Source organism: Carlito syrichta, unplaced genomic scaffold (assembly GCF_000164805.1).
Source record: "Carlito syrichta isolate Samal-C Ts95f unplaced genomic scaffold, Tarsius_syrichta-2.0.1 Scaffold304743, whole genome shotgun sequence".
NCBI lineage: Eukaryota > Metazoa > Chordata > Mammalia > Primates > Tarsiidae > Carlito > Carlito syrichta.
The window spans coordinates 160,674-185,890 of NW_007248839.1; the positions used below are offsets into that span (position 1 = coordinate 160,674).

General features: G+C 39.5%; 1 protein-coding gene across 6 annotated transcripts in view; it reads left to right on the forward strand.

The window, feature by feature from the left end:
* The window catches only part of SPAG9 (sperm associated antigen 9), a 157,152-nt gene that overhangs the window by 120,913 nt on the left and 11,022 nt on the right, over positions 1-25,217 (forward strand). For 3 of the 6 annotated variants that reach the window (XM_021713788.1, XM_021713787.1, XM_008060810.2), the window contains 17 exons: positions 664-794; positions 3,480-3,536; positions 4,554-4,727; positions 6,143-6,272; positions 6,951-7,040; positions 7,262-7,429; positions 7,835-8,006; positions 10,506-10,724; positions 11,010-11,205; positions 13,212-13,337; positions 14,737-14,817; positions 15,515-15,582; positions 17,825-17,973; positions 20,087-20,258; positions 22,584-22,697; positions 23,885-23,923; positions 24,868-25,044. In XM_021713788.1, coding sequence (XP_021569463.1) covers positions 664-794; positions 3,480-3,536; positions 4,554-4,727; positions 6,143-6,272; positions 6,951-7,040; positions 7,262-7,429; positions 7,835-8,006; positions 10,506-10,724; positions 11,010-11,205; positions 13,212-13,337; positions 14,737-14,817; positions 15,515-15,582; positions 17,825-17,973; positions 20,087-20,258; positions 22,584-22,697; positions 23,885-23,923; positions 24,868-25,044 — 2,263 coding nt within the window. The remainder of the gene's footprint in view (positions 1-663; positions 795-3,479; positions 3,537-4,553; positions 4,728-6,142; positions 6,273-6,950; positions 7,041-7,261; positions 7,430-7,834; positions 8,007-10,505; positions 10,725-11,009; positions 11,206-13,211; positions 13,338-14,736; positions 14,818-15,514; positions 15,583-17,824; positions 17,974-20,086; positions 20,259-22,583; positions 22,698-23,884; positions 23,924-24,867; positions 25,045-25,217) is intronic. The other 3 variants (XM_008060803.2, XM_008060806.2, XM_008060807.2) reach the window with 1 other exon arrangement.

Here is a 25,217-nt window from a genome sequence, read left to right on the forward strand (position 1 = left end):
ATGCAAGATGGAGAGAACTATATGAATTAGAACTATATACATTGGAACTACAGGCACATGCCACCATGCCCTGCTAATTTTTTGATTTATTGTAGAGGTGAGGTCTCGCCGAGTTGCCCAGGCTGGTCTTGAACTCACGGGCTCAGGCAATCCTCTCAACTTGGCCTTCCAAAGTGCTGGATTATAAACGTGCCCTGACAGCTAATTTTTTTCATTTACTGTGGAGATGAGATCTCACCATGTTGCCCAGGCTGGTCTCGAACCTGTGAACTCAGGCAGTTCTCTCGCCTCTGCCTCCTAAAGTGCTGGGATTACTGGCATGAACCACCATGCCCGGCCCTATAAGAGCATATTGTATCTATGTAGATACTAGCTGACGTTTTTGGTTCTAGTTCAAAATCTGCACTATTTTTTGTAATTCCTTTATAATATGTTCAAATATTTGTATATATATTATATTAAATTACTTTTTATCTTTTAAGTCTTAAGTAATTATTTAAATCTCCTATTGGTTTTCATTTTATAAGGTCATTTTCTTTAAGTGATCACCTATATTAGAAATAAAGGAATGTTTAAAAATTTAAAGGTTTTGCATAAGTCGGAAATTAACACCAAAACATATATAGGTTCCCAGAGTGATCTATCATCTTCTCGTCATTGCAGAGTGATATTCCCACAGCCCAGAGGAAGCGGTTTACTAGAGTAGAAATGGCCCGTGTTCTCATGGAGAGAAACCAGTACAAAGAGAGATTGATGGAGCTTCAAGAAGCTGTTCGATGGACAGAGATGATTCGGTTTGTATGAGAAGTACTCTGGTGTTTTTCTACTATTGTTTTGTAGATTTGAATGTTCCTTCAGTCGGGACTAAAGACCTGCCTTGGGGTTCATGCTCTTGACTCTATTTACTAGGAAGAATAGTTTCTAAAGTATCACTTGGAATTAGTAACAGAATGTGATCAAAGTAGGTGCCTTTTAGGCTAGTAAGGGGTCTGGGAGGATGTTCCCATGACCTTTGAAAGGCAATTGTTATTACTTAGCAATGTTGGTCATTTTTCAAGAGTGTAGAAATTGATGCTACTTTTGCACTAATGTCAAGAGAAAAATCTAAGTTTTATATGCAACAGAAAAAAGTAAATCATATTCACTCATTGTCTTCCTGTGAAATACTCTTGCTTTAGTTCCCATTTTATTTTATTTTATTTTTTTGAGTTGGAGTTTCAGTCCATTCGCCCAGGCTGGAGTGCAGTGGCACACTCATGGCCACTGCAGCCTCGACCTGCTGGGCTCAGGCATTCTTCCACCTCTGTCTTCCAAGTAACTGGAACCACACATGCGTGCTACCACACCTGGCTAATTTTTGTGATTTATTGTAGAGACGAGGTCTCTCCAAGTTTCCCAGGCTGATCTCGAACCCCCGGCCTCAGGTGATCCTCTTGCCTTGGCCTTCCAAAGTGTTGGGGTGACAGGCTGAGCCACCGCGCCCCACCGGTTCCCTCTTTCTGTTATTTCTGTGGATTGTACATTCCATTGACGTCTTTCAGGCAACCAGATCTTAAATCTCACCGAATGCTGCCACCTAGTGGCCATATTCTCTATAACAGTATTCCTTTAATTTAGAGCTCATGAGAAGTTTGTAAATTAAGTTGCCCCCTAATTTACCCAAATATTTTGGTTTGGATTGTCATATCAGATTTGCCAATAACAGTACACAATAACATATCATGTAGGAACATATTTGCTAACTACTAACTTTCACTTCCTTATGGTTACAGCATGTATTCCAGTTTATATGGCCTTTATCAATGCCATACAAGGATAAAGCATTTTGTTTAATACATTTTTCAGCTTTTGTCATTGCTTATAGATGCTGAGACAGAAGGAGATGAATAGTCTGATCTTTGTTTATTGGGCAAGGAAATTAACCCACAAAGAAACATGTGCTTAACTGCAGTACTTAGTGGATATGAAATAAATTATGAATAAATATTCAAAAAACTAAATGCATATAGGCAGACTACACTCTTTCTTTTAAAAGAGACATTCTTGCTCTGTCTCCCAGGCTGAAGTACAGTGTTATGAGCATATCTCACTGTAAACTTGGAACTCCTAGGCTCAAGCAATCCTTCTACCTCAGCTTCTCAAATTGCTGGAACTACAGGTGCACACCCCTATGGCTGAAGAAGTTTTTTTATTTTTTGCAGAGAAAGGGTCTTGCTGTATTTCCCAGGCTGGTCTTGAACTACTGGTCGCAAGTTATCCTCCCACGTTGGCCTCCTAAAGCACTGGGATTACAGACATGAGCCACTGCACCAGGCCCCTCCATTCTGTTTTTCAACCTAACAGCCAAGTAGTAGTTAACAAAATAGCTTACTTTTAACATGTTCATTGAATTAAAAGATTTCTACATTTAATCCTTAAAAGAGAAGTGAAAAGAGAACTCTGGTCATGATGGCAGAATCCTTACCACCTTACTAACTCAGCTTGGAAATGTCTGTTTTCTGAAATTTCATAGAATCACTTGTCAGTCCAGTTTATCCTTTCTTTCCCAGCATCCTTTCAGTAACGGAAAAGTTTTAGTCCTGTGAAAAATGATCCATCACAACAGTAAAGTTCAAGCTATTTCGTAAGAGCCTAGAGAACATGGCATAGGGACTCTTATGTAAAGACAGAGATTTACAAGACAATGTTTTGATAAAAGGGAGAGTTAGAGAATATCTTTTCCATACAAACTTTAGGCCAGGTGCTGTGACTCATTCCTGTAATCCTAGCACTTTGAAGGCTGAAGCAAGAGGATTACTTGAGTCTAGGTGTTCAAGATCAACCTGGGCAATATAGCAAGACCCCCATCTCTACAAAAACTTAGCCAGGCTTGGTGGCATGCACCTGTAGTCCCAGCCACTGGGGAGGCTGAGGCGAGAGAATCTCCTGAGCCCAGGAGTTCGAGGCTGCGGTGAGCCATCATTATGCCACTGCACTCCAGTCTGGTCATCAGAGTGACACCTCAACTCAAAAAATAATCATTATCGTCATTCAGGCTTTTGGCTGTCTCTCCAGCACATATAACAATCTTCTATCAGTAGATTGGGTTCTTTGAGGGAGCGATGATATTTTATTTTTCTTAGAAGTATTACCTTTAACTAATACTACTGACACATGGTAGGTCAAAGTAAGTACAGTATTTACTGAATTTAATTACTGACTCTCCTATGTATCCCATGATCTTCTTGGGTCCTTTGTTCTTCAGATACAAAACTAGGACTGGACATGGTGATGCACACCTATAATCCCAGCACTTTGGGAATCTGAGATGGAAGAATCATTTCAGGCCAGAAGTTTGAGATCAGCCTAGGCAACATAGCAAGACCTAGTTTCTATTTAAAAAATAATTACAGATTTAACATTTAGTAAAAAGGTAGAAAGCTAGAACACCTAGTTTTCTAGGTAACACATTTCTTTTTCTTTCTTTCTTTTTAATGTAGGGCATCACGAGAAAATCCAGCCATGCAAGAAAAAAAAAGGTCAAGCATTTGGCAGTTGTAAGTATGGAAAAACAAGTAAGGTCATTAGACAGCACTTTGAAAAAAGATAACAGTCCGAATTTATCTTCAAGATTGATTTTGTGTCCATTTTCTTTCATTTTTAAGACATCGGTGGCAAATAACTACATTGAACTTTTTTTTTTTTTTTTGGTCATGTAGTGTGCCAGCTCGGTAAGGCTGTTCTCAAGGACAAAAAACCATGCTATTGTAAGCTGCATCATGTTGCTATGCATCTGGGGCGGTCCTGTGCCAGGTTAAATAAAACAGGGAGTTATCCATGGAACTGAGAATTTCCTGGATCCCTTATTAATCAATGACTGATTCAAAGGTTGTGTGATTGCAAGGAACTTTTATAGAGTGAAGATGAGAAGTGCTCGTGGGCTTTGAGTAGTATGTGTATGTGTTAGACTTGAATTATGTTTGTTACAGAAGTACTGTGTTGACTGTGGTTAAGACTTACCCTTTTTTGGTGACTCTGCTATGAATAAAAGCATTGATTTTCTTTTTAAGTGAACATGAAAGTAGTTATTTAAGTTGTGCTTAATCAGGAAAATATGTATTAGCATGATGATATGTGTTTGAGTACTGTATTATAGTAGACTATTTTCAGAACTGGCCTATTGAGCTTCTGTTCAAATCATGCGGCCATATTCTTGCTGCTTAACCACTCTTGCATTGCATCAAGTAGGAACTAGCTAGAAGAACCATTTTATTTTACTCATTCAGTAGAATGTTCCCTGTACTCAAGTGCTTTTTTCTTTACTTATGGAAATTGCTATTTAAAGCACAGGCACCTGCCATTCTAAGCAGTAGTTTCTCTTCCCTGAATGTCTGAGTTTGGCTGTGAGTTGCTGCTAAGACTGTAGTGTGTGACTACAAAAACTGTTTGCCAGCTTCTAACTCATTGCCTTGTAAAAGCACTCTGGAATTTTCTAGAGCATAAAAGTTTGTGGAAGATCATGGATTGTTCTTCGCAGTGCCTGTCACACAACACACACACTTTTTTCTTTTTAGTTTTAGCAGACTTTTCAGCTCTTCAAGTAATACGACTAAGAAGCCTGAACCACCTGTTAACCTAAAGTACAATGCACCCACTTCTCATGTTACTCCTTCTGTCAAGAAAAGAAGCAGCACCTTATCTCAGCTCCCTGGGGATAAATCCAAAGCCTTTGATTTCCTTAGCGAAGAGTAAGTATTTTCCAGAATTATGGTTGTGCCTGGAACAAGTTAACACTGCAGAATATTCTTGCTCTCTCGTCAGATCAGCTATAAGGATTCAGATTAACCCATTAAAAAATGAGTTCTCTAGCTCGGTTGCCTTTAAGTAAATTACTTGTAGTTGATACTATTTATGAAAGTTGCATTTCGGTTTTCATAAAGAGAAGGAAGGTTTTTTTTTAAATGCCTCATTCTTGCTGGTAGGACAACATTGATAAATATGAATAGAAATGTTGATGTCTCCATCCTGACTCTGCTACTCCTTAGATGTAAACAGTTGGGCACATGAACCTCTCAGAGCCCCAGTTTCTCTGCCTGTAAAATGCATCTGACAACCTGTCTCAAAGGCGTTAGGATTAAATGACACAGTATTTGTAAAGTATCTGACATATAGTTAGATTTGTTAACTGTGGTATATATAGCAAGTCACCTCACAAAAATTTAAATGACCAAATGAAAGACAAATTATTTTCAAAATCATTTTCATAATACTTTACTCCATAGCTCCAAAACTTATCAAATCAATTTGCACTCTTAGCCGGGCTCGGTGGCTCAGCCTGTAATCCCGCACCTTGGGAGGCTGAGGTGAGTGGATTGCCTGAGTCCGTGAGTTCGAGACTCGCCTGGGCAACTTGGCGAGACCTCATCTCTACAATAAATCAAAAAATCAGCCGGGCGTGGTAGCATGACCTGCAGTTCCAGCTACTTGGAAGGCTGAGGGTGGAAGGATCGCCGGAGCCCAGCAGGTCGAGGCTGCGGTGGCCGGGAGCGGTCACTGCACTCCAGTCTGGGTGACAGAGTGAGACTCCAACTCAAAAAAAAAATTGCATTTCCTAAGCAGATGATTGGATTTTTTAGTCATTTCTAGCACAGTCCCTGACATTAAAATATTCTCAGTAAATATTTGTTGAATGAATAAAAAAAGGAGGAGCCAAAAATACTTAAGAATTTTTCGTTTTCCTATGGCCAACATTTGAGCTGATGATTCAATTTTATATAGCAGGCTGCTTGCTAACTGTTAACGCTTGGGCACGGTATTCACTGCATAAACTTTAAAAGGTGAACTTTATTATAGCACTTTTTTTTAAAAGAGCTATTGTAGACCAGGTGCAGTGGTTCATATCTGTAATCCTAGCACTTTGGGAGGCTGAGGCAGGAGGATTGCTTGAACCCAGAAGTTTGAGACCAGCCTAGGTAACATAGCCAGACCCTGTCTCTATTTAAAAATAAATAAATATAAAAAAAAAACAAAGAGCTAGTGTAGTCTGAATTAACCAACTTAAAATCATGTAATTTTTTGTTATTTTTGTAATTTTAGAGAGAGATGGAAGACAAGGCTGTTGTTATATTCCCTTAACTAAAAAAGGAAATAATTTTTCTTTTAGAACTGAAGCAAGTTTAGCCTCACGTAGAGAACAAAAGAGAGAACAGTATCGCCAGGTAAAAGCACATGTTCAGAAGGAAGATGGTAGAGTACAGGCTTTTGGCTGGAGTCTGCCTCAGAAGTACAAACAGGTAACGTGAATATGGGGAGAACACCCCAGGGGAGATAACTGGGTGAGGGGCGTGCACTTGGGCAGGAAGGAATTGCAATGCACGTCCCAGCCCCACTCATCTCAGCTGTGTTTACTGGGCACAGGTTGAGAGAAGTGTGGATCTGGAGGTGTACAGGCTGTTGTCTAGAGCCCTAGAACTAAAGTGAAATGCCTGAGTCTGTGAGGAGGGGAGGAGTCAACAGAGTGTGGCCAGGAGTTTGAAGTACCTGGCTCTGCTTTAACCAGAGTGGCTCTGTTTCAGCATCTGAAAGTTTCACTTTTTAAAAATCAGCGTCATTGTTTTAAAAACTATTGGTATGGAGCCTTTCAGACTGTCTACTTAAGACTTAGTTCAAGGCTTGCCTGCTTGCTCCATATTCCCTATCCCCAAAGAGGCAGGTATTTGTGTGCACACACACATACACACACGCACACGCACATATGCAGATATTCGTGCCTCTCTTCTGAGCTCCGTTTTCTAATTGCTACTTGATTTTTCTGTTTAGTTTTCAAATAAAAATAGCAAGATCAACTTGAACTTGATTCAGGGAGTAAATAGGTAACAAGCAATGCTTGCCCACGTCTCAGTAGCTCTGTAAGATGTTCACTTTCAGTGAGACTTACCAATTTCTTCTTTCGCCCCCTCACCACATACCAGGTAACCAATGGCCAAGGTGAAAATAAGATGAAAAATCTACCTGTGCCTGTCTATCTCAGACCTCTAGATGAAAAAGATGCATCCATGAAGGTAAGTTTAATGTGAAGTTAAAGGAGATATTTCCTAAACTCTGGGTAGATTTTTTTCCCTGAAACCAAAGTGGTATAATGTTGCTTGTATAGTGAGATTATGCTTCATTTTATAGCTTCAGACTATACTAAAGATCTGTATGTACAATCACTAGTTATTTTAAGAACATGAAAAATTCTAAACATGTCTAGACTTACACCCTTTGTTTTCTACCTGAGAAGCTGTGGTGTGCTGTTGGAGTCAATTTATCTGGTGGGAAGACCAGAGACGGCGGCTCTGTTGTTGGAGCAAGCGTGTTTTACAAGGATGTTGCTGGCTTGGATACAGAAGGCAGTAAGCAGCGAAGTGCATCTCAGAGTAGTTTAGATAAGTTAGATCAGGAGCTTAAGGTGAGTATGTACACTAAACGTTTGCCGTGGTTTATGAGATCGTTAGCCTAGTTCTTTGGTCTAGAATTTACTTATTGGGATCACTAATTATGCCATTGCTTATGCACCCCCCACCTTTGAAGTCAGTTTTATTGAGATATGATTTGCATACAATAAAGTGTACCCCTGACATGGATGCAGGCCAGAGTTTTGACAAATGTATGCACCTATGTATTATCACTAATCTGCTTTAACTACTAGTTTAAAGTCCACTAATTAATATTGACAGGTGATTATATTTTTGCCCTTCCAAATAATCTAGAAATAAATTTGAAATAGTATTATTCCTTTTACTGTGTAGCACAGCCTTATGAGTATTTGCAAACATCATTTTAAACATCTGTTTTCCTTACTTTGTCTGTGCAGGAACAGCAGAAAGAGTTAAAAAATCAGGAAGAGTTATCCAGTCTAGTTTGGATCTGCACCAGCACTCACTCGGCTACAAAAGTTATCATCATTGATGCTGTGCAGCCAGGCAACATCCTAGACAGTTTCACTGTCTGCAACTCGCATGTTCTGTGCATTGCAAGTGTACCAGGTAAGAGTGAGGTGTGCCTTCTCTGTCCCCCTCCTCGCCCCTCTCCGTCTACACTGCTTCCTGACAAGAACTGATTTGGCTTCTGGAGATGCAGTTATGCACCTGGCTTCCAGGGAGTTTATGTGCTAGTTGGAGAAGATTGAAAATAAACTGCAGATGGCTGGGCGTGGTGACTCTCGCCTATTATCCTAGCACTTTGCAAAGCTGAGGCAGGGGGATCACTTGAGGCCAGCAGTTTTGAGACTAGCCTGGGCAACACAGTGAGACCTGGTCTCTATATTTTTTTAAAAAAGGGAAAAAAAAGAAAAATTGGAAATTAATAAACAAGATATTTTCAGTTAGTGAAAAAATACTGTGAAGAAAATAATGACAGTAATATGAGAAGTCACTGGAAGGCAGAAGGCATAGGGCTGTTTAATAAATAAGGGGAGGTTTTCTAACATTCTGGGTTAAGCACTATATGCTGTTAAAACACCAATTTTATTTTATTTTATTTTATTTGAGTTGGAGTCTCACTCTGTCACTCAGACTGGAGTGCAGTGGCTGCTCTGGCCACCACAGCCTCAACCTGCTGGGCTCCAGCAATCCTTCTGCCTTAGACTTCCAAGTAGCTGGAACTACAGGTGCGCACTACCACGCCCGGCTAATTTTTTTATTAATTGTAGAGATGAGGTCTCGCCAAGTTGCCCAGGCGGGTCTCGAAGCCACGGGCTCAGGCAGTCCACTCACCTCAGCCTCCCAAAGTGCTGGAATTACAGGCTGAGCCACCGAGCCTGGCAAAACACCAATTTTAAAATTAAAGAGATTTGTGATAGCTATACAATAGAATAATATTTAACCATTCAAAAAGAATGAAGTTCATTTTTTACATTTTTTGTGGTAAAAACACTTAATATGAAATATACCCTGTAAATAAATTTCTAAGTGAACAATACATTATTGTTGACTACAGGGAAAGGTTCTGACATGTGTTATAACATGGGTAAACCTTAGAAACATTATGCTAATGGAAATAAGCCAGACCCAGAGAGATAAATATTATTTTTAGTTTAAAAAAAATTAATGTTGGCTGGGCACGGTGGCTCACACCTATAATCACAGCACTTTGGGAGGCCAAGACAAGAGGATTGCCTGAGCCCGCAGATTCAGGACCAGCCTGGGCAACTTGGTGAGACCTCATCTCTACAAAAAAAAAAATTAGCTGGGCATTGTAGCCACACATGCCTAATAGTTCCAGCTACTTGGATGGCTGAGGTGGAAGGATCGCCTGAGCCCAGCATGTCGAGGCTACGGTAGATGAAAATGTGCCACTGCCCTTCAGCCTGGGTGACAGAGTAAGACTCCAACTCAAAAAAAAAAACAAAACCATAAAATATTTAATGTTACCTGTATTCAAGCCAGACACAAAAGGACAAATAGTGTATGAATCCACTTGTATGAGCTATCTAGAATAGGCAAATTGTAGAGCAAAAATATATTAGAAGTTACCATGGACTGGGTAGAGTGAGGCAGGGATAGGAGTTAGTGTTTAATGGGTACAGAGTTTCTGTGTGATATGACAGAAAAGTTTAGAAGTAAATAGTTGTGATGACTTTGTAACGTTATGAATATAATCAATGTTAATGTATTGCACATTTTAAAGTGGTTAAAATGGAAATTTTTATGTTTTATATATATATTTTACTACAATAAAAATTTTAATGTGATACGAATAAAAGCAGTTTCTGCTAGGCACGGAGGCTCGACCCTGTAATCCTAGCACTTTGGGAGGTGAGAGGATTGCCTAAGTCCATGGGTTCAAGAACAGCCTGGGCAACTTGGCAAGATTTTATCTCTACAACAAATTAAAAAATTAGCCGGGCATGTTAGCACACACCTGTAGTTGTGGCTACTTGGAAAGCTGAAGTAGAAGGATTGCCTGAACCCGGCAGGCAGTGGCCGTGAGCATGCCACTGCACTTCAGCCTGGGCAATGGAGTGAGACTCCAACTCAAAAAAAAAAAGCAGTTTTCCAAATAAAAATAATGAGGTGGTTTATCTTTATATTTTTTATATCGTAATGCTTAGTTTTTAAATGATTTATTAATATCTGAGTCACTGTAACACACTTACTGTATTTGATTTTTAACACTAGTGGATAGAAGCTCATATATCAACAGTAATCTTGATAATTTAAAATAATTTTTTTTGGCTGACTTGTTTGATATAGTTAGATTGTTTTTAACCTCCTGTGGCTGCTGAGCCTCTTATTTAAGACAGACGTGTCTTTTCTGACATTTTCGTGTTTTTTTGCACTAGTATTAATGGAAGTATCTTAATTTTGTAAGTTACCTTCTCATTTTGTGAAGGTTCATTTAAATAAATTTAATGCTACCTGTATTCAAGTAGCTACATCTCAACCTGCATGCTCTCCTTTCAAATCTGTAGTTGCTTTAGTGGAAAAAATGCTTTTTATAGGAGTTAACTTAGCTATTAAAGGAAGGTTTTTCTTATTTTTCAGGTGCAAGAGAAACAGACTACCCTGCTGGAGAAGATCTTTCAGAATCTGGCCAAGTAGACAAAGCTTCTTTATGTGGAAGCATGACAAGCAACAGCTCAGCAGAGACAGACAGCCTGTTGGGAGGCATCACAGTGGTGGGTTGTTCTGCAGAAGGTGTGACAGGAGCTGCCACTTCTCCCAGTACCAATGGTGCTTCTCCGGTGATAGAAAAGCCACCAGGTATATCTCTTCTTCTTGTATACCATCTGTGTAGAGTCTGAGGCTACTCCAGGTCAGGTGCCTTATGGTGGACTTAATTGAGTTTTTAAAGTAACAAGGAGGAAAGAGCTTGAAAAAAGATGCCATAATGACTGTTCTATGAAATCAAGACTTCTTAGTTTCATAATACAGTGTGGAGAAGTAAGTGGGTAGAGGGGAATTCTGTAGCAGGGATGTGTATGGGGAAACTGTTGGAGGAGAAAAGCCCGGACACAGAATAGTTAGCTTGCTGTTTTCCATTTCTAGAAATGGAAGCAGAAAGTAGTGAGGTTGATGAAAACGTTCCAACAGCAGAAGAAGCAACTGAAGCCACTGAAGGCAACGCAGGGTCAACGGAAGACACCGTGGACATATCCCAAGCTGGCGTGTACACAGAGCATGTCTTCACAGATCCTTTGGGGGTGCAGATCCCAGAAGACCTCTCCCCAGTGTATCAGTCAAGGTATAGTAGTGGGTCTTCAACTTAGGAAACTGGCTAAAGTGCACAATAAAAGTAACTAAGATAATCTCAGACAACCAAAATAGTCCCACTAATTGGCATCATTGTGGTGGACTGAAAGACAATCTTACCTAATTTTGCCATCTCTATTTATTACCTCCCTTTCATTTCCTCTGGATATTTTCCTCCATTTCTTCTAACTTAAAACAAAAATTCGACCGGGCTCGGTGGCTCAGCCTGTAATCCCAGCACTTTGGGAGGCCGAGGTGAGTGGATTGCCTGGGCCCGCAGGTTCGAGACCCGCCTGGGCACTTGGTGAGATCTCATCTCTACAATAAAACATAAATTAGCCGGGCGTGGTAGCGCGCGTCTGTAGTTCCAGCTACTTGGAAGGCTGAGGCGGAAGGATCGCCGGAGCCCACCAGGTCGAGGCTGCGGTGGCCGGAAGCGGCCACTGCACTCCAGTCTGGGTGACAGAGTGAGACTCCAACTCAAAAAAAAAGAAAAGAAAAAATTCTTGTCTGTAGAAATACAACTGGCTGGGTATGGTGATTCACAGCTATAATCCCAGCACTTTGGAAGGCTGAGGTGGGAGGATTGCTGAAGGCCAGGAGTTCAAGACCAGCCTAGGCAACATAGTGGGACCTTGTCTCTACAAAAAAGAATTATTTTTTTTTTTTCATTAATCAGTAGTTTTTATTATGGTTTTGTGGGGTACAGTTAAGGGTAGGTGTACAATGACGTTTCATTCAGGCACCCTGTAGATAAGAAGTGTTTTCCCATCCCCCGACAGATATTTGCTACTGTTAATCCCATCCCCCTCCCCCCCATAGGTTCCCAGTACCATCCGTCATTTTCTCATAGTATTGCATTGGATGTTCAAGGTCCATTATATGAGTGAGAACATGTGATATTCGGATTTTTGTTTTTGTGAGAGGTCACTCAGTATTATAGACTCTAGTTCCATCCAGGTTGCAGCGAAATTCATGATTTTGTTCTTTTTTATGGCTGCGTAGTATTCCATCGTGTATATGTACCACATTTTTTTAATCCAGTCCTCTTTTGATGGGCAGCATGGTTGTTTCCAGGTTCTTGCTATTGTGAACAATGCTGCGATAAACATACGTGTGCAGGTATCTTTTTTATAGAGTGATTTGTGTTCTTCAGGGTATATAAAAATAGCCTGGTGTGGTGACATGCACCTGCAGTCCTAGCTACTCAAGAGGCTGAGACCAGTAAAATTGACTATTGTTTTAATTTGCCATTGTTTGAGTGTCCCATGTGGGCTTGAATGACCTTTTTGGAGTTAGTTTTCGTGAAAACATTTTATTAGAAAACAGTCTGTTTAAGGTGCTTCCTTTAAAGAATTGGGCCCATTTAGTGAAGACTTTTCCTTTTCTTCCTTCTCTAGATTCTTTCTAGATGGAGGTCTCTTAAGCTGGATCCTTTTTACCGTTTAATATTTTCTCCTAGTGTATACAGCAACAAGTCTATTAACATTTAATTATTAATTTAAGAATAAACTCATGTTTTGGATTTGACAGCCCAGTTATATATCTTCTACTAAATGTGCCCTGACAATCCAAAAGAAAGGTTTTATAATGGAGCCCTAGAGTATACTTCAGTTTATTAACTAATTTTAGAAAATTCCTCATATATCACCCTCCTGTGTGTGTGTTTTTTTTAAAAACAAACCATCCCTCCCTCCTCTCTTACCCTGTAATAACACTCAAAGTAACTAAGGGAGCATCATAATTATTGGCGGGCTAACTGCTGCATTTCATTACCGTGTCTTACTCCCTTATCTGCACTTTGGGCCCCCTAGTTTGTTAATGTGATTTTTTGGTAAAATTGCTGAAATATTTGATGTAAGCATTTAACTTTGATTTTTCTGGAGTTTTAGTATTTAAGTTATTTTTTAGACTATAAATATAAATGCAGAAATGCTCAGACCCTGAAAAGTTTGGGTAAGTATACTCAGTTTATTTTCCTTTGCTCCACCTTTCCAGCAATGACTCAGATGCGCATAAAGATCAGATCTCCTTACTACCAAATGAACAAGACCTGGTGAGAGAAGAAGCCCAGAAAATGAGTAGTCTTTTACCAACTATGTGGCTTGGAGCTCAAAATGGCTGGTAAGTGCCAACACACTGAATAATAGACTATCTTTATTCTTTTACTTTTGCTTTTGAAATCAGAAGATAAATAAGTAAAATGTCCTAAACCACAAATGCAAACAAAAAGTGCATATTTATAAAAATAATTACACATACACATAAAATTTGAAGTTGTACTGCAGCTATTCCATAAACTGGACTTGCATTGGTTCTGAATGGTAAATGTATCTTATGTGCCTTTGTCACAGAATGTTCCCTTTACATGATATTCTTAGAAGAAGAGATAAATAAGATATTTAAATCTGGGTGATCCAGAAATAGAAGATCCTGAACAGCACAGAGAGAGAATGTCTCATGTATGGAAGATTTTTATAGGCTAAAGTGTGGGCAGGAAAGCCAGGATTAAACTAATGTGTTTGACTATAGGAAAACCCAATCCCAAATGTCACTTTTTAGTAGAGTTACTAGGAAAGGTAGAACAAATCACAGTCTGAAAACTGAGAGGATAATAACTAACATTATATGACTTGTTCACTTTCTAGTAGTGTGGGGAGTTTTACAAAATTGTGCATTTTCAAAAGTTAAACCAGATTATTAGAGGTTGAACATCTTTAGCCCAAAAATCCAAAATCTGAAACGTTTTCAGCACTGATGTGATGCTCACAGGTCACATTCATTGTAACATTTCAGATTTTGGATTTTAGAATTAGGGATACTCAATGGTTACATATAATATAAATATTCTAAAATCCAAAAAAATTAAAAAATCCAAACACTTCTGGTCCCAAGCATTTCAGATAAAGAATACTCGACCTGTAGTATGTCTTCTCCACATAGGTCTACTACTATAAAATGAAAGATCAGCAAACTTAGTGTGACTGTGTTCCAATACAACTTTATTTATGGGCACTGAAATCTGAATTTGGTATAAATCTCCAGTGGCATGGCATACTCCTGATTTTTCCCCCAATCATTTAAAAATGCGAAAACGGTTCTCAGTTTGCAGGCTGGATCTAGCATGTAGGCCATAACTTTCCATTCCTTGCTGTGGACCTCTGTCATCCAAAAGTTAGAGTAGTTATGGTTCAGTGTAGTGGAGGGAGGAGTCAGTTGGTTCAAAACAGGGGCTCAGCCGTGGACTGCAGAGTGTGGGGCGACCTGAAACTGACTGCGCATTGCACCAGTTCTGGCTTTGCAGGCTTCACGTGCTTCTATTTGTCTGCAGCCTGTTTCTCTGCCTCAGGCCTACCCTTACTCTCATTTTTCTTTTCTGACCATGGTACAAAAGTGGCAGCACTTTTTCCTAAAAGGTGTATGTTCCTCATCCTGCCCCTTGAATGAACTTGTGGTTCTTATGCGACGTAAGCAACGCCTTGACGTTCTTTATGCCTTACCAGTCTTGACTTTGTTCTTACAGTTTGTATGTCCACTCATCTGTAGCCCAGTGGAGGAAATGTCTCCATTCCATTAAGCTTAAAGATTCGATTCTCAGTGTCGTGTAAGTTTATTTTTGAAACTCTTTGTGTTAAAACAATGCATTTTGGTATAAACTAGATTTTCCATCTATTAAAGCTATTACGTATTTCATAACTAAATCAATATTCAGGTTTGTTTTTCTTAACCCCTTTTTATGGAGCTAGAGAAGCTGAGTGAAGACAAAACTTTATATTAGAAATAGAAGGGAAAACTTGACGGATTGATTCCTCACCATACTGTGAGTTCCTTTGTACTTCAAGGAGAACTAGTACCTGTTAATTTATGTTTGTTTTAGATTATTCTTTACAGCTTGTAAATCTGCTGAGTTGCACATTGATTTACTAGTTCTTTTCTATATACTGACTATAAAGAATCAGGCAGTTTGTTTCTGAGTCCACAGAGCTGATTCTGTTAGTTCCACTAAAGGTGTGTGTCTCTGGCCTGTGGAGTTTGAGTCAACTGTCTGTGATTGGAAGAGGGACTTGGGCCTGAAAGTGAGACAGCTGAGCTGCCATGCATGCTGCATATTGAGTTGAGCTGACGTTTTTTCCTAGCACAGCATTCACAATGAAGAAAGCAGTGTGTTCATTCATGTTCTGGCGTCAGCCCCTCGCCTCATCACAGATTGGCCCTTGTGAGGCTCTGAATTAGTTCAGTAGTGGGCGGTCCCTTCTGTATTCCTGAGTGGAGAGTTCTGAACTCCCCTTTCCTGTTTGCAGACACGTGAAAGGCATCGTTTTAGTGGCCCTGGCTGATGGCACCCTTGCAATCTTTCACAGAGGAGTGGGTGAGTGACTATGAATATATAACGTGATGCTAATTTGTAGCTTTGCGAAGCAGTTTCAAACAGATTGGGTTGTTATATTTTAAATAAATTATACTTAGTAGGATAAAGAATACAGACTTAAGCTGAATACTAAAGATGTATGGTGTCAGTAAATATATTAGTGCCTGTGTGGAAGTATTATATGTTCACAGTATACCTCAGGAAAATGTATTTACCATAATGAGCAAGTAGTTAGCATGTTATGGTACTCTTATATAATGTGATGTGGAAGCATTTGTTCCCATTCATATACTTATTCAATTAGGGCACATTTGGCGAGAATACTTTTTCTTGTGTCCTATGTTTTAAAAATATTTGTGTCCACTTAATCTGGAAAGGTTTTTCAAAGAATTTTTTTTTGGTTGGAGTCTCACTCTGTCATCCAGGCTGGAGTGCCGTGGCATACTCATAGCCAACCCAGTGTCAACCTACTGGGCTCTGGCGATCCTTCCACCTCAGCCTTCCAAGCAGCCAGAACTACAGGCGCACACTACCACGCCCAGCTAAATTTTTATTTATTGTAGAAATGAGGTCTCACCAAGTTGTCCGGGCTGGTCTCGAAACTGTGGGCTCAGACAATACTTGCCTCAGCCTCCCAAAGTGCTAGGATTACAAGCTGAGCCACCGAGCCCGGCCTCAAAGAATTTTTAATTGAGTAAAATTTAATCATTTTCATATCATGTTACTTATATTCTTCCTCTTTAAAACCATTGTCTCTACCATCTATAGACAGGAGTGATGGTATCAAAAAGCCTACCTTGAATGAATTAACTTAAGGAATTTAGTATACATTACTTTATAGCTCCTCAGTACATGTGTCAGCCAAATGTGATACTTCATTTTCTACACACTAGATTAGTAGATCAGAAATATGTTGTGAGACTTGGATATACTGAATGTGGATTTGAAAAAGGCTTTTCTCAAAGTCTCATGTCCTTGGAGAAATGTGGGATAGATGATAGGTGCCTTTGTAATTGATTGGTATCTAGAGATTGCTGGTCAGTGACTCTCACTCACATCAGAGAGTACTGTATTACCTTGTTCAGTCTCTTTACAGACTTGATCTGTGTTTAATCCTCCCATGAACTTAGGAAGAAGATTCTGTTTGTCATCCCCATTTTATAGATGAGGAAATTGAGACACAGGGCATTTTAATCACTTGCTCATAATCATTCAGCTAATAAGTGGAAGAGCCTAGAAAAAAAAATGGAATAATAAATGTTTTGGTAAACTGAATCCAAAATTATATTGACAGAACAAGACAATAAAATACATTTAGTCAGAATCAACGTAAAGTTCTACATTAGGCTCAGAAAAGCAAAATGCGGGAGACACGTCTGAAGGGTGAGAATTACTTAAAGGGTGACTGTGAACTCACCCTTTAAGTATGAGTTAGTTAACACCCTAAGCCTCATAGAAACAAAGAGTTCGGGACAAGGCTGATGATAATCCTGCTTTTGGTGCAAGACAGTATGTTTGGTGGATACCAACAAAATAGAGTTAGGATGAAGGGGCTATAGACTGTGATAGGTACAACACACATGCCAAGGATGCTTAGTTTTGAAAGGAGAAGACATAGGACTGTAACGAAGAAGTTTGGAGTTATTCTTTGTGTTTCTACTGGGCAAAACTACAGACCAATAGGCAGTTATGTACAAGGAGGCACTAGGTGTAGGGAATATTTTTCATATAATTATGATTGTCTGAAAATGTAACAGCTGCTTTGTGAGGCACAGTGTGCTCATAAATTAGCAAAGCAAGTTTGCACAATTTCTAAAGTGTTGGCAATGAGTTGCCCTTGACTTCTATCATCAAAATGCAAGTGAGAGATATTAGTCCAGAATAAATTTTTAAATTATTACTGTAAATAGATAACTTGTAACTGATTTATTATATCACTGCTTTTGAGAGCATATTTTAAACTGATAAGAACAGATACTACACTTGATCTTAGCCAAAAAGCCGAGAAGCGATGAGAGCATATTTTAAAGGGGGTCCAGGTACCGAGTGTCAGGTTGGATCAAATGACTTTTGAGGTCTATTCCAACTTTGCAGTTTATGGAATAAGAGCATGCAGTCTCTGCAAATACTTAATGCATGGTACTTTGGGTGCTTCCTCAATGAATGTACTGCAAATAGATTGTTTCTTGTGTTGAAATTGAGTAAAAGGGGTATGTGTTAACGATCATCTATTATTTTAAAGATGGGCAGTGGGACTTGTCAAACTATCACCTCTTAGACCTTGGACGGCCTCATCATTCCATCCGATGCATGACTGTGGTACATGACAAAGTCTGGTGTGGCTATAGGAACAAGATCTATGTGGTTCAGCCAAAGGCCATGAAAATAGAGGCAAGTTAGCCTATGTATTCTGTACTTACTGAATTTGTATTACTCAAAGACTATTAGACTATACTTATTTTCAGCTTCTTTAGAAATGATTTTCTGAATCTATGTGTTCTAGGGTACTTGAGCAATATGTTTGAATGTCTTACTTCAGCTCCCTCCACTGTAGACCATGAGAGTAGCTAGTGGTTTTTTTAAAAGGAAGGTTCACCCATTAATGTTTAAACTTGTGTCTGTGTTCGTATCCATAGATGGTGTACATGTTTTATTTGAATAGGTGGTTCTTAATGTGTTTGATTATATAAGTATTGGTTGAGAGGAGGATTCCCAAGTCTCCCCCTACCATGTGTATCCAGGTACCTCCACATATGTGTTACAGACTGAGAAATACCATTGTAGTAGACATTTGCTAGAAGAACAGAAACCTCTTAGCATTTTTTCCTATAATTTTTTTTTTACTGCAGCGCAAAAATTTGTCCTAATTGCTTACAAAAAATAAAAACTTGCAAGAGAAAAATTTTAAGTGGAAAGTTCCCGGAGTCCCAAAGTTAACCATTTGATACTTGTTTTTTCATATCTATTCCTTTTATCCAGTCATATATGCAGGTCTAGTATCCCCTATTCGAAATGCTTGAGACCATAAGTGTTTCGGATTTGGGATTTTTTTTCAGATTTTAGAATATTTGTATATAGGTATGAGATTCTATTTTGGGGATAGAATCCAAGTCTAAGCATGAAATTCATTTATACTTCCTATACACCTTAAACATATAGCCTGAAAGAGGTAAGTTTATACGGTATTTTTAAATAATTTGTGCATGAAGCAAAGCTTGTGTACACCGAACCATCAGAAAGCAGAGGTGCCCTTGTCTCGGCCACTCCTGGGGAGGGTCGGTGGCTTGACATCACCATCATTTCTGACTCTAAATGCTGCCAATAAGCAGTCATTTTCTTACATTGATTCATGTGTAAGTACTTAACAGTATACAAATATGACAGACCATTTACACAGTGGAAAAATAATATGTTTAGGGTAATTTACAATATCAAATTGGCACTCAAAGTTCCAGATTTTGGAGCATTTTGGATTTCAGGTTTTCGGGTTAGGGATACGCAGCCTGTATACACACACACACACACACACACACACACACACACACATACACACACACAGCGGTGTGGATTTCTTTTTGTTCATTATAAATAAGCTTTTACTTCATGTACAAGGGGGACCCAAAAATCCCCAGAATTATCTTTTGGAGGGTGAGCTTCTTGCAGGGCAGGCTTCCCCCGTTAGGTATGTGTTCTAGGAACCCATCATCATCAGTGTATCAGATAGTGTTGTTGTGAGAGGCTGTGTTTGGCTTCAGTGAATTTTTTTTTGAAAATTCTTTCAGTGCATTTGCCCATTTTATGATGGGCGATTTATGAGCACACCTGCCCACACCGCACTGAGTATTAAGCAGTTTTTGACCAAAAACATCACAAACCCTGTGCCCTACCCTCCCTTTTCACCCAATTTCGCCCTGAGCAACTTTTTTTTTTATTTTCTGGAATGAAAAAGATCCTCAAAGGGAAACAATTGTCAATGTGGAATTCTTGACAAAAATTGGCAGCACTAAAAGGCATCAAAATTGATGCATTCAAAAACTATTTTGTGCAAAGGGAAAAGCATCTCAATAGGTAGGTGCATTGCATCAAACTGAGAGTACTTTGAAGGTAACTGAAGTTTAAACATGTAAGAATAAATACCAATTTTTTATAAATAAGTTCCTGTGTTCTGGTTCCCCTTCATATTGCTGCATAACAACACAAAATCCCGAGATCAGAATTGCCCTGTTGCACACTGTTAAATGGTGTGGATGTGCCCGCATGCTTTCACTGGCTAATGTCCTATTTAGTGCTGAAGTCCAGCATCCTGTGGTTCTTGCTTCTTCATTTTATTGTACATTCTAGGATGAAAATAATTGTGTATGTAAGAGTCATCATATTTAGTGTATAATATTTAGGGTTCTCTTTTATTAAGCGGTCTACTAAATTGTTTTACAAACTAGTGCAGGTTTTAAATATGAACTTCTATGTCATAAAAGTAACTTTGCTATTGTACAATCTCTCTTAGAAATCGTTTGATGCACACCCTCGGAAGGAGAGCCAAGTGCGACAACTTGCGTGGGTGGGTGACGGTGTGTGGGTCTCCATTCGCTTGGATTCCACACTCCGTCTTTATCATGCACACACTTATCAACATCTGCAGGATGTGGACATTGAGCCTTACGTAAGCAAAATGTTAGGTAAGCTTCCAAAGTGTTCCATCTTTGCCAATCAAAGAGAGTGGGTTTTTAAATTTATTTTTAGAAACAGAGTCTATGTTGCCGAGGCTGGAGTGTAGTATCTATTCGCAGATGTGGTTATAGTGTGCTGCAGCCTCAAACTCCTGGACTTAAGCAGTCCTCCCACTTGAGCTTCCAGAGTAGCTGAGACTATAGGCATGTGCCACCATGCCCAGCCCTTGTTTTATTTTTATATGGTCTAAAATGCTATATAGAACCAGTGAAAAAGTCGCCTCATTAGTAGTCAACCCTTATCACTGAAAGGCTCAGACATGCTCCAGTCCACCTTGTTGTGTTTGACCAAAACTTGGGATCATTTTTTATTCCTTCTCTCTTATTCCTCACATCTAATCCATCACCAGGAGTTGTCAAGTCTGCCTCAAAATAGATTAAATCAATGAGTTCTTTATCTCTACCGCTAACCCCCCGAGGCCAGGCTACCATCCTTCCTCCCTTCTCCCTGTTACCATGAGCCTCCTAACTGGGCTTCCTCTTTCCACTCCTGCCTAATAACTAACGTGCAGATATTGCCACGACACCCCCCTACTCTCGCCTTTAGTGAGGTGATCTTTTGTCCTGTGACCAGGAGCTCTTACCCGGGCTGGCCCACTTTCCTGCGCTCACTGACCCACAGCTCAACAAGTACCTTCCTGTTTCAGGCTCCTCACATGTGTTCCTTCACCTGGGAAGTTCTCCTTGGTCCTTTTTTCTTAGCTTTCGGACCATAGCCTGCATGTCATATCCAGGAGAAACCTTCATGTAGGTCCTCTCATGCTTTTTCTCCATGGGCTTGCCATAATTGTGATTGCAGCAGCATTATGAGATTCTTGCTTACAGTCCCTCCCCCACAGACCCTAGGGCTGCCCTGAGAAGGGCTAGGGTCATCTGTGTCTTATTCCCTGCTGTGTCCTTAGCATCTAACCCTGTGCCATGTGACCATTAGGGATGTCATAAAGGATTACTTTAATAAAGAAAAATCGAACTGAATCAGTGGTTTTTTTTACCTTTTTAGAGTTGTTGCCCTCAGAGAACCTGGTTATAGCTATGTTCCATCTCCCTAGAACCAAGCATATAACTAATTTTAGGGATAACCTTGACTGTAAGTTACAGGTTCCTGGCTTAGACAGAGTGGTAGTTAAGGTTCCTTCTAACACTGTGATTCTTTTTTTTTTTTTAATTTTTAATTTTAAAGATGTAGGGTACAATTCAGGGTTAAGTATACAAGTGTTCGCTGTGCAGGTACCCTTTGTGATGAGGTGTGCCCCCCCCCGGCAGAATCTCACTGCTGCCAATCCCTCCCACCCCCTGGCAATTTCCCTTTTCTTATAGTATTACTATAATTGTTCAAGGTCCAGTTATGAGTGAGAATATGTAACACTGTGATGCTATGTTCATGCCCTCAGTTCTTGTAAGTAGAACTTATGACTGGCTATGGCTAATGCTATCTGTCTGATGTATTACCTGTTTAATAATTTTGCCTCTCAAATCACCGAAAATAAGATCAATTGTAAAAATACACTTGAAATTTAAAAATGCAGCCATTCTCCCTAAATTATTTATGTATGATATGCTAAAATTTCTAAGCTGCTTTAGAACCTAAGTATATAAACAAGGGGAAAAGTATAGGTTTCGTTAGCCAAGATTGTTTTTATCTATGCAAAGAAATTTAATGGGCAGCCATTTTGCCATTGCCTTGCTAAGCTATGGTGTGGTCATGTGCTCTTTGAGCTATAACCAGACCGTGTTTTTTTAAGCCTTGACCCTCTTCCCTATCTTGAGGAGATGAATCTCCTTTTTCTGTCTGTCTGTCTGTCTGTCTGTCTCTCTCTCTCTCTTAATTTCTAAATAAACTGTATTTTCTAATCTTAAAAAAAAAAAGAAACTTAATGAAAGCCAGGACTTTTTCAGCTTATAAAATCAAAGGGCATTGATTTCCTAGTGTAATACACTTGTTTTTTGTTGGAAATTTTTGTGTTTTGGTTTGGTTTTGCAGGTCCGTAGTTAAATCTTGTGTCATATTTCCTAATGTACCTTATTTCTTGTGTACCTTTCTTCTATTAACGTACTGCTACCCACTTTTAGAATTTCATTTTTCTATGAACCCTGAGTTATTGGGCAATAAGGCCCTGTAAAAGTTTGCTTTGATATGCACCTTCAGGAATCATCCGTCTAGCTCTGGTCACATTTCCTCTCAGTTGTGTTAATTCTGCTACTCTTAAGAGACTTGGACTCTAAAACACTGTCTGCTTTAGCTTCTCAATAAAATGTTCCTACCTTCCCTTACAGGTACTGGAAAACTGGGCTTCTCTTTTGTGAGGATCACAGCTCTTATGGTGTCTTGCAATCGTTTGTGGGTGGGGACAGGAAATGGTGTCATTATCTCCATCCCGTTGACAGAAAGTAAGTATATTTTTAGATTACTGCCCAGGACAAGTTGGAGAGTTGCAGGAAATATTTATGTGTAGAATTCAGGTGGAAGGAATTGTTTAGGTGCTGGCAAATCGGTGATAGCTCAAAATCCAGCTGATGGCAGAGGTCTAGCTATTGTTCCTTCAGTCTTCTGTGAAACTTGGGAACTCCAGAGAATCACAACTTCCATATAACAGGACCAGTCCTCACAATTAGACGTTTTCATTGTGAGAAGTTCTTTTTCTCAGTTCAGGACTCACAGTCCTGTTTCATCTTTGAAATAAACATTGATGTTCATTTTTCTTCAGCTTTATTATACCGGTGTCCAGAAACACCACGTAGCATTCATCCTAACTTTTGGCAGAGAGTTTAGGATATTCAATTTGTTTCCCAAGAGATCAATAATCCTTTCCTTAATCTGGAGACAAACTATCCATCCTCTAATTTAAAAGAAGGTGATTTATTATTTTTGTAAACAAAATGCACATTGTATGTTTCTCATATGGTGTTCCATTACATTTATCATCCATTAAGTAAGTGTTGTTGTGTGCAAAGTTCATGGACAGGGAATGGTTTGAAAACAAATACCTTAAGTTCATAAAATAAATTAAATACACACCTCAGAATCACCCTACCTTTTTTTCAGGGGAAAAGGAGGGAGAAGGACTAGAATATTTCCGGAGCCTTTAAAGAAACCCAAGTTCTTATCCCAACTATCTTCTGCATCTACTTATAAATTCAGACCATTTTTTATATCCAAAGAGATTCCGGGATCCCCCGAGTTCATTTCAATTTTTTATAGAAGAGAGAGTTCCATTTTAGCATAATTATTAGACCAGGATGTTTTTTTAAAAACACACACAGAAAAATAAAGGAAAAATGATAGCTTTTAAGAAATGCTCCACCTTAAGTTCTTAGTGTTTTGATTCAGATTCACTAAAATTGCTTTATAATTTAAAAAACCAAATAAAATTGTCCTTTTTGAGCAGAGATATTCTATAGAGGCTTGGTAAAGTCTTTATGTGTTACTTGGTATTGCACCAAGTGGGATCATGCGAATTGCATTAGGAGCTCTGAGCGCCAGTTTACCAGGTAGAAGACGCAAGAGTGGTGGCTCACGGTGACGGTCTCCTCCCTTCGTGCACCCTCCATGTCCCTTTCCCCCTTTCTCACTTTAGCCGTAATCCTCCACCAGGGACGTTTACTGGGGCTGAGGGGTAAGTGCAGATCCTGAACCCAGCTCTTCTTCCTGGCTTCTAGTAGCCACTGTGAGGCTGTTCCCACTTCTCTAGAATCCCCTCTTGAATGTTCCTAAATGTCATCACTTGCAGTCACTGCATTGCAGCAGGTGTTTTTTGTTTTTGTTTTTTTAATGTTTGTTACATGGCCACCAACCGCTCAGCAGCTTAGTCTTTTTATCATCTTTTGTTGCAGCTGAACTTTCTTTCAGACCTTGTGTTCCTTCCAGTATAAACATGAAACGTCTCTTAATACTGTCATTAATCTACATTGTTTACCTTTGTTACCAATCATGTTTCTTTCATTCACTTACTGCCCATGGATCGGGGATGTTTTGTGAGTCTGGTCACTCCGCAGGAACCCAGCAAACCATCAGCTGGTGTAGAGAAAAGCTGCTCTGTTGCAGTGGCTGGGTTCTATGACGCACAGCCTTTTACTACCCCCTATCCCCCACCCCCATGGAAAATATTCTTGCTGCAGGGGAGAAAATCAGAAGATAAACTATAAAGAAAGATTTTATTTAAAAATACACTCATTACTTTAAACTGTATAATGGTTACCTTTCTAGCATGGGAATTCAAAACAAAACAAAACAGTCACACTTAAGATTCAAATCTGTTTTCTTTTGTTAACTAAAATGATTTTTTTAAAAATTAATAGATATGTTTAATAAAAAGTCAGCTTAGTTACTGCTAGACTGGCAAAATCCCCCACTCCATTTACTGAGGAGCTTAAAAATAACGAGCATGCATATCTCTCTCCTCCCAGCTTTGTCTTGAGTTGGCATTGCCGCCCTTGTTTCCTCTCAACTGGCTGTAGCTTTTAGATACTATCATACTATCATAAGGATTAACCAGTAACCTCTTAACATCGCTACTGTTTTCTAGGGGAAAATATTTGGTATTTGGTTGTTCTGTTGCAGCAAATAAAACCTCAGGAGCACCAGGAAACCGTCCTGGAAGTGTAATCCGTGTCTATGGTGATGAAAACAGTGATAAAGTGACCCCGGGAACATTTATACCCTATTGTTCAATGGCACATGCACAGCTTTGCTTCCATGGGCACCGTGATGCTGTGAAATTCTTCGTGGCAGTCCCAGGTGGGTGAGACTATTCTCCTGAGATGTTCTGTGTACTTGGCTCTCTTCCGTCATCCCATGATGGAGTCTCACTCTGTTGCTCAGGCTGGAGGGCAGTGGCATGCTCCCGGCCACCGCAGCCTCAACCTATCGGGCTCCGGCGATCCTTCCGCCTCAGCCTTCCAAGTAGCTGG